The sequence below is a fragment of the Parambassis ranga genome, chromosome 5 (assembly GCF_900634625.1).
Source record: "Parambassis ranga chromosome 5, fParRan2.1, whole genome shotgun sequence".
Taxonomy (NCBI): Eukaryota; Metazoa; Chordata; class Actinopteri; family Ambassidae; genus Parambassis; species Parambassis ranga.
Window position 1 is genome coordinate 31,594,648 of NC_041026.1, and position 10,000 is coordinate 31,604,647.

Consider the following 10,000-nt stretch of genomic DNA (forward strand, 5'->3'; position numbering starts at 1 on the left):
AAGTTAGCTCTGCTGACAGTTCATGTAGTATGTGTGTCTGTGAAATAAAGAGTGTGGAAACTACGAGTTGTATCCGTCATGCTTATTCCGACAACCCGTCCAAAGGGGAGACTAACGAGAAGAAAATCTGGACAATGTAGTTTTCTACAAACCACTTCTACCTCCACTCATCTGTGCAATACTTGTTAATCTGTAAACTCTTGTTTGATTCTATTGTATATTTTATCGGTAGTTTATTTTATTATGTATATAGCTTTTCTTATCTTATCTTTTGCTTTCTGTATCTGTGCTGTTGCAAAAACGCAATTTGCCCATTGTGGGACAAAGTTTTTCTCAATCTTAATTACCTGGGGCATCTGAAACCATCTGAAAAGTGATTTATATAGTGACAATAAGAAATGAAGTAATAATAATTTGTAAATATGTAATTTGTGTTGTTACATTTATTTTATAGAGAAAAGTGTCCCAGCTGCATCACCCCCCCCCCCCCCCCCCACACACACACACACAAACAAACACAAGCTCTCTAGGGGCTAAGCCCCCCTATCTGTCAACCCCACAAGTGGATTTATTATACTGATTGGACTTGATTAGGTACACCACACACCTGTCTTACAGCTCACAATGCATGTTAGAGCAAATGAGGATCATGAGATCAAAGGAACTGCCTGAAGCGCTCAGAGACAGAATTGTGACAAGGCACAGATCTGGCCAAGGTTACAAAAAAATTCTGCTGCACCTAAGGTTCCTAGGTTTTTCAGCTGCAGCCATTCCCTCACTAGTGAACACCCAGGGAACGTATATTGAGCAGGTGGACTCTTATAAGTACCTGGACGGGACTAGACTGGACTCATAACACAGACGTACTGTACAAAAAGGGTTAGAGCAGGCTCTACCTTCTGAAGAGACTGCAGTCTTTTGGAGTGAAAGGGGCACCCCTGAAGACCTTCTATGACTCTGTGGTGGCATCAGTCATCCTGTATGCTGTGGTCTGCTGGAACAGCAGCATCAGTGAAAGGAAGAGGAAGAAGCTGGACAAAGTCTTTAGGAAGTCCAGCTCTGTCCTGGGATGTTCTCTGGGTGCAGGAGGTGGGTGATAGGAGGTGGAGGAGGTCCTGGCAAAACTGACATCCATGCTGGAAAATGAGTCGCACCACCTGCAGGACGCCCTGTCAGCACTGCAGAGCAGCTTCAGTGACAGACTGCTCCATCCTCGGTGTGTGAAGAAGAGATTCAGTCTTTTCTTCCTGCTGCTGTCAGACTGTACAATAAACACTCCTGATCATGTGCAATATTCCTACACCCCATTGTACAATACTTATTTATTTTCATAATACCATATGAACAGCTTTACAACCACTTCTACTCATCTGTGCAATATCTAACAATGTGCAATCGGTACCATTGCTCTGTACAGCCTATAGTATATTTGAAACCTTTATTAGTCCCACAATGGGGAAATTGCTTAAGGCAGCCCAGCAAAGAGCGCCACACACCAGTGAGTACACTGGAGGTTATGCAGGTAAAGTGTCTTGCCCAAGGACACACAACAGTGACTAGGGAGCCACTGCTGCCCATAATATGATATAATCTATCATAACTCTATAGTATTTTTATATTGGTAGTTTACTTTATACTGTATCTTATTAGGGCCCGAGCACCGAAAGGTGCAAGAGCCCTATTGAAATGCAAGCGTTTATTATTATTTTATCTTACTCTTTTACTGCTAATGCATTCTATATATTATCTCTCTGAGTTTTGCTGTTGCAACAATGTAATTTCCCCATTGTGGAACAACAGAGGTTGTCTGATTGAGATGGTGGCAGAATCATGGTAGCAGGGCCCCCCATGGTATAATCAGAATATGCAGAAGAGTGAGAGAGGAGTGAAGGCATATGTATGTTAAGCATAACATTTCTGTGATCAGTCATATTTAGTGCCATACTCAGTATTATGACCAGTTACAATTTTACAAGTGAGCAGTAAAGATATACTGCACATGTGTTCAGAAAGCATAAGTCAGCATGGCAGTGTGGGAGTGTGGCTCAGGAGGTGATGATAGAGGTCTTTGCTAGTTGGTAGTCTTGAAAAAACAGCTGAGGATGAGGTCTCAGGTGTCTGACTCACAGTAAGATATAGCACACAGACAGATAATAATGGTCCTTTGAAAAATGTGTTTTTTGTTTTGCTGTGTTCAGTTTTAATGTATAATAACAGTATTATGATTGCTCTCATCTGTTCCTCATTAGTCTTTCTGTTCTCTGGAGTGCATACAGAGGATATAGTGGACAGAGTACCATGCTATTGAAATAATCTAACTTTAGATTAGGATTAGGATCACCATTCTTAGAAGTATCAATCACTTCCTCTTCCACACACACTCTGCTGCTCATTTTCATCAGCTGACTGGGAGATTGAGTCTGACCATTCCACTTCTGCTATAATCTCTATCAGTCAGTCATGTCTTTGCTTTAAATGTTCTCCGCTCTGTAGCTGTCAGCTGTCATTTCAGTAGTTAGTTGCTGGAACCCTTCTCCAAGCTGTTTAATAATTTCCCTCTGAGCAAAACCTATAGTTTGTTTAAAATGTGTTAATATGCTAAACAACTGTGTGATTGTAACAGCTTTATTTGCTCAATCAGGCCTCATCAAGGGTTTCCAAACAGGATCACTTGGCCAACTCAACACATATGATCATCAGTCAAAAGGAGAGTTGAGATAATAGCACATTTCCACAGGGGTGTTTCAGGGTGCAAAGGGATTGCTTTCCAGCATTTGACATTCTTTGGATAATTTATGGTTGACAGACTAAAACATAATCACACTGGCTACATCCCCCTACAGCAACACAAAGGCTTAAATAACACATCCTGCATATAAACATTGAATTGTTAATAAACCGTAATTTTGTCGATTTGTTCTTCAAGTTGAAAATACAGGAGCACCCCAAAAACGTCATAGTGCAAAAATGTGCAAAAATTAAATGAAGAAAGCAAAACCACAAGATCTAATGACTGTGACCATGGTTATGTTTTAGGGCAGGTTTAACTATACTGTTGACTGACCCTGAAATGGGGAGCAGTGTTTCAGTAGCTTACTTGATTGATCAAACACTGATCAAACAGTCCATAAAATTATTCTTAACAAAGCTAAATATAATTAGATGGTTTCAAAACACATAACTGTAACTAATTAAATTATTAAAAAAATGTTAGGTTAAGTGATATTAACTGTGATCATCTGATTCAGTACACATAGTCACTGTACAGTGACTGTACAGTGACTGTACAGTCACTGTCCAGTGAAGTAGCTTTTCACTGGATTAGAATAAAGATATGGGGATGTAAGCTTGCTGTTGAGGAACTGTTATGCAATAGCAATAAACATGTGATCACAGTGTTTAGAAAACCACTAGGACTTCTATATAACTATCACTAATACACACCATGTAAATGTGACCATCTGTCAACAACAATAATAACATAATAAACCATCTGTGTATAAATGGTGATGATTGGAGTGAAAAACATTCCCAACTGGTTTCCTGTGTGTAGAAAGAGAAAGGGAGAGAGTGGCAGCATGAGACATTGGGAACAGCAAGATTTATACAGTCTTGATATCTCCTAAGCAGACTCCTGATGGTAAGATATGGCCTTTAAACAGGCCTGCATATGTGAAAGGAGAGACAATATTATAATTTGATAAGCTCAGATAAACTCTGTTTGGGATGTTACAGTGCTTTCTAGAAAGGAGTAGTAGACGTGTGAAATATTGTATGTACCACTAAATTAAACGATAATATATGCCACATATATTGGTTAAGTTCCTATTTAGAGCAAGAGATTCTGTGAAACCTTTATAAAAGTTTCAACTCTGTTAAAGACGAGAGGTTTCCCTGCACACTCACTGTGGTCATTGCAGAATGTCAGACAGCTTTTCATGGTAATACTCATAATTTTCTTTGCAGTCTTCCCACAGGTTCAGAGGCTGGTCATCACTCTCCACAAATGTGTCCCAGGTATAGGAGAAGTCCAGAGGCTTCATTGCCCTCAGTTTACAGCCAGCAGCATGCAGGGCTTTCAGCCCTATCTGGATCTCTTCTTCCTCCCACTCAAACAGCCGAGCAGCAAAGATGCTCAGCTTGATGTTTTTTTTGGCTTTCAACTCTTCAGCTATCTTTGCAGCACAAGCAGAGCAGGGACTCGATGATACATACCTGAAGAGAATGTGGTAGAACAAAGTACCATTAAATATATAAAATGGCTATGTTACCTACTGTATTATTTATTTTATATTATTATTATTATTAGTAGTAGTAGTAGTATATTTATTACTTTAATGAATATTATTAAGTTTATTCCACATTTATCTAACACAGGTAAGTATAGAGACATTTAGAGTTTGTGAGTTAAAAAAAAATAAAGTATAAAGTAAATATAAAATAATGTAGTGAATAAAGTGATAATAAATAATAAAGTGAAATTAAAAATTGTAAAGTAACTAAAACTAAAGTGACCAGAAAAACAAAACTGTAATATCCACAGCATGTACCAGGTGATTGTGTATTTGAGTGCAGGGTCAATGTGTGGCAGACACTGTGTAAAGAAGGCCTCCTCAGCATGGGTCCCAGAATGCTCATCCTCCAGATAGCCCCTCAGCAGCCCGTCAGGTGTATTCCCTTTATCCACCAAGTAACACAGGAAGGTCTTGTTGCGACCTGAGGAGTATTCCACATTCTTGAACTGGAACTTATAGACAAATGGATCTATCCTGTCCCTGTGTAAAACACAATAAACAACAGCTCATCACTTTTCATGGCATGACATTATACAAAAAAAACAAGCCGATTAAAAACAACTCCAAAAAACTCCTGGCAAATATCCAGGAACTAGGCAAAGTCATCAACAAAGAAACTTGGAACTAGAAAAATGCTCAGAAGTAACACACAAGACAATCTGGCGAGTGCACAAGGGAAGAAAAGACAATCAGACACAGGTGGAGCATATCAGAATGGGGCAGGTGGTAATCAGAGACCTTACACACTCACAGAAAGCTTGACTTTGTCACCCCAATCTGTGTTGCAGGTAGAAGTTACAATACATAACCATGCACAGTTTATTAAAAATTTACACATATTTTTCTAAAACTTCTCAAGTAAACTTCATTAGGTATGTTGTCTTCGGAGAGTTTTCAATTAAATCCTACACACTGTACATTCATGTGTCCGGTTCAAGCTAAGCAGCAGCCTTTTAAGGCTCATTTGGGTCATTGGTGGACACAAGCAGCTGCAGCTCACAGATCCAGCAGGTCTATTTAAAGACCTTTAGAGCTTTAGTGAGGGGAAGGCAGTGTACTTTGAAAGACTGCACTTAATGCGCTCTACTACAGAAAATTCATTCTCACTCTGCCACTATGAATGATAAGGCACATGGAATGAATGACTAATATTAAAAAAATTGCTATAGCAGGAGTGCTGAACAAGCATGTGACAGGGTATAGACTTAAATGGTATCAGTAATGTGCCATTTATGTAATGGGAGAATGGTAATAATATGTTTGTCGACTGGCAGTCAAGTCTTGTCAGGACTTGTGAACACAATACAGAGGATGGTCATTTCTCTAATCAAATGAATGAAGATAGCAAAAATGAAGATTTTGCAGTTTGAATAAATAAACAATAAACAATTACATTCCAGAATGGATCCTAAAATACAAACATTTCACAATGCATTTTACTATGTACAACTGTGTATGTTTTTGCTTTTATTATAAAACTGTGGTGGTCTGCAACAGTCTTCCCAACATTCATATTGTATTTATACAGATGGTTCAACATTTCAACTGTTGAGAGTTATATTTTCTTTTAGTTTAATAGTAGCTATGGTTTATAATTTACATTCTGCTAATGAGCATAATCTTAAGTATTAAGTGTGTTTCATGTTTGATGGAAATGTATTAAAGTGTGACCTGAAATACCCAAATGGTCTAACTTATAAAAACATGCTTGCTGAGACAGGTTCAGAGAAGTGTGTCTTCCTGTTCTAAGTAGCGAGATGCAGTTGTAGAAGGAACAGGTAACTTGCCCTTTTCACCTTCTGTAGTAGGAATAGGCAAATTGCCCTTTACAACTACTCAACTAGACCCTATCTCGATCAAGCTAAGCGCAATGTTGTATGGCAGGGTGTAGGTGGAGTAAAAGTGTGTGCGTGTGTTTGTGTGTGTGTATATGTGTCTGTGTTAAGATATGCTCAAAAGGTATAAGACAAATGTGAACAAGGGAATAAGTAAATATAAGAAAAGAAGAAATAAAGGAGTCAGATTGTGTGTTTTTAATATTACGTTTATGCTTAGTAAATGCAAGTTTCATATCAAGCAAGAGTGTGCTTTAAGTATTTTACTCAGTAAAGAAAGGTCAGCAAAAGGACGAGTCAAGAAGAAGAGCAACTTTGCGAGTCAGAAGAATGAGGCGTGCCAAGAGGCTGAGGACCAGCCTGTGAACCAACAAAGGGTAGGCCAAGTCTAAACCATGGTGCCGCCCCAGCTTTAGTTAACCAATCAAATGTTATTTAGCCTATATATTTATGTTTAAGGAAGATCTGGGAGGTTGGTTAAAGTTAACTGCTTGCAGTGCAACACAAAAATGTGCGTTGTTTTTATATATATTATGTTATTCTTTTGCATATGTATACAAAACAAGAGGTATGCAGCTATTTATTTCCAAATACCACTTAGTGACGAGTAAAGGGGAGTCAGACTTCCATGTAATAGTGATGCATTTTCTGGCTGCAGATAAAGCTATCTCCAAAAACTTCCTTTTAATATTTTGTCAAAGATTTGCCAATTTTAAAAGTAAAAAAAATGGATCTAAGGGCAGGGGAACCTGGATGATCTTAAATAAAGTCTCACAGAAGTCAAACCTGAATCCTTTGATCTTTGTGCAGGACCAGTGTAAAAAAAAAAACCTTTATATTACATGAAATGATTCCTTTACATTACTGAAAAAGGAATCAGGTAGTTCAGGCTTAGACCTGTGACCTGCAAAACAGTATTCCAAATAACAAATTCCATTCTGATGCTGACTTTCCAGAATTTGTTATTTATAGTAAGAACTTTATACCATGCTTTAATAAAGTGATGTAAAATAGGATTGTCAGACTTTTTGGACAGAATTTTAGGGTTCCATTTGTAAACAAAGTCACAAAATATACTTTCCCTTAAAGGGTAGAATGCAATATAAACCCAGGAAGGAGTTGCATCACTCTCAAAGAACAACGAGATAAACCTCATATGTGCTGCCAGGTAGTATTTTTTAAAGCTGGGAAGCTGGACCGCCTGATTTATAATCCCATAAAAGTTTCTCCAGTGAGATTCTTGCTACTTTTGATTTTGATTAAGATTTTTTAAATATTTGTGGTAATGGGATAAGCAGTGATTGGAAGAGATATTGCAGCCTTGGTAGAATATTAATTTTAATACAATTGATTCTTCCAGTAAGAGTGATAGGTAAGTTAGCCCATCTGTGCAGGTCTTCTTCAATTTGAATAAGTAATGGAATATAATTTAACTTATAGAAATTCTTAAGGGTGTTGTCTACTATTATAACAAGATATTTTATTCCATTCGGGGCCCATTTAAATGGAGTAGAATCTTCATATTCAGTATAGTTAAAGGTTGTTAATGGGAGAATTTCACTCTTGTCATAATTTACCTTACATTCTGGAACAGTACCAAATATGTCTAATAAAGCCTGTAGTTTTGTTAGAGGAGGGATCTGTTATGTATATAATGACATCATCTGCTGGAAGATTTATTTTTAGAATACATAGTTTTTAAGGCTTTCCTCTACTGTGATAAATGTTTTAAAGTACTCCTTAACGACTACATTTTAAAATAAAATGTCACTTTACAGAATCACAGGCTTTCCCACAAGCACCAAATATTTTCTACAGCTTTAGCTTTGTTTGAAACATAAAAGCATTGATGCAGCTTTTATCTGGATAAATGTGGTCCACATTTCAACAACAAAAGTTTACAGGTAAGCTTGTAATAATAGTTCAGAGACAGTATTATAGAGTGTCTAATAATAAACGCTAATAAGAAAGAAGGGTCAGCACATTAGAGGCTGGTCTGAATATGCCTTTTTCCATGTTATCATAATTGCAGTAATCCACAGGTCAATATTAAGATTATACAGTGGGTACAGAAAGTATTTAGACCCAGTTAAATTATTCAGTCTTTGTTATGTGGCAGCCAAAATTTGATCAAATTAGAATTAAAGTTTTTTTTTCATTTTTGCAGATTTATTTAAAAAAAAAAATTTAAATACTTTCCGTACCCGCTGTAGGTATGGATATATGTTTTTATAAATTAGGTAAGCAGTAGTTATTTTATCCCATGACTTTCTTCAGGGTACCTAGCTGATTTACATCTGGTTATCACAATTGTTTACAGCTTTGGATTAAAAAGGTTTACACCATCCTAAATGTCAAGGTGAACTCTAAATGCTGCTTACAGCACACATGTAAGAACTGTTTCTGCTTTTCACTGCTGTGATCAGAGAATCTGATAAAGTAAAGACACCATTAGGCAGATAAAGCAATGTTAGATGATAATAAGGTAATTCAAATAAGGGTCTAAACACTAAAATGCCCTAAAAACCATGCTTGGTGATGTGGACCTACCCTGAGATGATTTCAAATGGAGGTAGTTCCATTGGTTCAACCTGAACCTCTCCATTCTGACCACTAGCTACAGCACCATTGACGGCTGCTGCCTCAGCTGATGGGGCCTCTCCGTCATCCACAGCCTTTTCTGCTTCACTCTTAGCTTCTTTTGCATTCTTGGTTGCTTCAGCGGCTTCTTTTTCTTTTCTTTTTGTCAACATGCAACTTCTGTCAGCCATTGTGAAAAAAAAAACAGTGCAGAAGGTGTTTGTAGAAAAAAAGCTTACTGAAACAAAAACAGGATGCAAGCAGAAAGGACAGGAGACTGTGAGGGGAAGGAGTGGAATGGTAGAAAGGGCAGGGGAAAGGGCAAAAAGGAGTGCAACCAATGAATGAGAGACGGAGAGAAGGAGGGAGGAGGAGTGGGGTTAAGGGGTGGGGAGGATCTGGCATATGGGGTTAAATTGTACAGTTAAAACTAGACTTCATCTAGTGTTCATTATCATTTATTTAACATTTAGGTTCCCCATGGGGTAACATGCTGACACAATAATTGTAAAATTAAAATATAATCAATTTGGAGTTCAATTAAAAATATAAATGTTATTGGCAACAGCTTTTAGGGCTTACTTGGGTCATTGGTAGACACACACAAGCAGCTGCAGCTCACAGACCAAGCAGGTCTATTAAAAGACCTTTAGTGAGGGGGAGGCCCTCAGTGTGGATACTTGTTAATATGTGTGTGTATGTATACTTAGACAGGCTAAGACTACACTTACACAGTATTAGTTTTCAGTGTGGATGAAAAAAGCCAAATATTTGGCTGCTAGCTGGCCTGACTGCAGTTAGTCACTGGCATTTCTTGGGTGTGTATCAAGCAGACACTAAATAATGGGGTCAGTATGGGTGCCAGCTGGATAAGACAATTTCACATTCAGCATACTCATTAGAAGTATAAGAATATTTCAAGTCTTGTCCACAAAATAGTTTAGAACAGATCATTTGCATTTCACATTCTACAGCATCCAGGCTTTCATTAAAAAATCAAAGTCAAAGTCAGCTTTATGTGTGTCAGGGAAGGGGGAGAAAGTGGGGCACAGCAGGGAGAGAGTTCAGCTTCCTGACAGCCTGGTGGATGAAGCTGTCCCTCAGTCTGCTGGTCCTGGCCCGGAGGCTGCGCAGTCTCTTTCCTGATGGCAGCAGACTAAAGAAGCGGTGTGAAGGGTGGGTGGGGTCTCCTGTGATAGAGGTCTTGGAGGGAGGGGAGAGGGACGCCGGTGATCCTCTCAGCTGCTCTCACTATGCGATGAAGCGTCTTCCTGCAGGTGGCGGTGCAGG

General features: G+C 38.3%; 1 protein-coding gene across 1 annotated transcript; it reads right to left on the reverse strand.

The window, feature by feature from the left end:
• Positions 1-1,630: 1,630 nt before the first annotated feature.
• apobec2a (apolipoprotein B mRNA editing enzyme, catalytic polypeptide-like 2a) lies at positions 1,631-9,699 on the reverse strand. Its single transcript, XM_028407278.1, has 4 exons — positions 8,681-9,699; positions 4,551-4,775; positions 3,907-4,215; positions 1,631-3,543 (listed from the first exon to the last, which is right to left on the reverse strand). Exons 1-3 carry the CDS (start codon positions 8,899-8,901, stop codon positions 3,912-3,914), a joined length of 750 nt encoding a protein of 249 aa, XP_028263079.1. The 5' UTR covers positions 8,902-9,699; the 3' UTR covers positions 1,631-3,543; positions 3,907-3,911.
• Between the last annotated feature and the right edge of the window lie 301 nt (positions 9,700-10,000).

Excerpts from the sequence above, each read along its gene's own strand:
- apobec2a (XM_028407278.1), bottom strand. The coding sequence starts at position 8,901 with ATGGCTGACAGAAGTTGCATGTTGACAAAAAGAAAAGAAAAAGAAGCC. Across the intron at positions 4,776-8,680 it reads CCATTTGAAATCATCTCAGG|GGACAGGATAGATCCATTTG; the intron begins GTAGGTCCACAT and ends TGTTTTACACAG. Across the intron at positions 4,216-4,550 it reads CTCAAATACACAATCACCTG|GTATGTATCATCGAGTCCCT; the intron begins GTACATGCTGTG and ends CATTCTCTTCAG.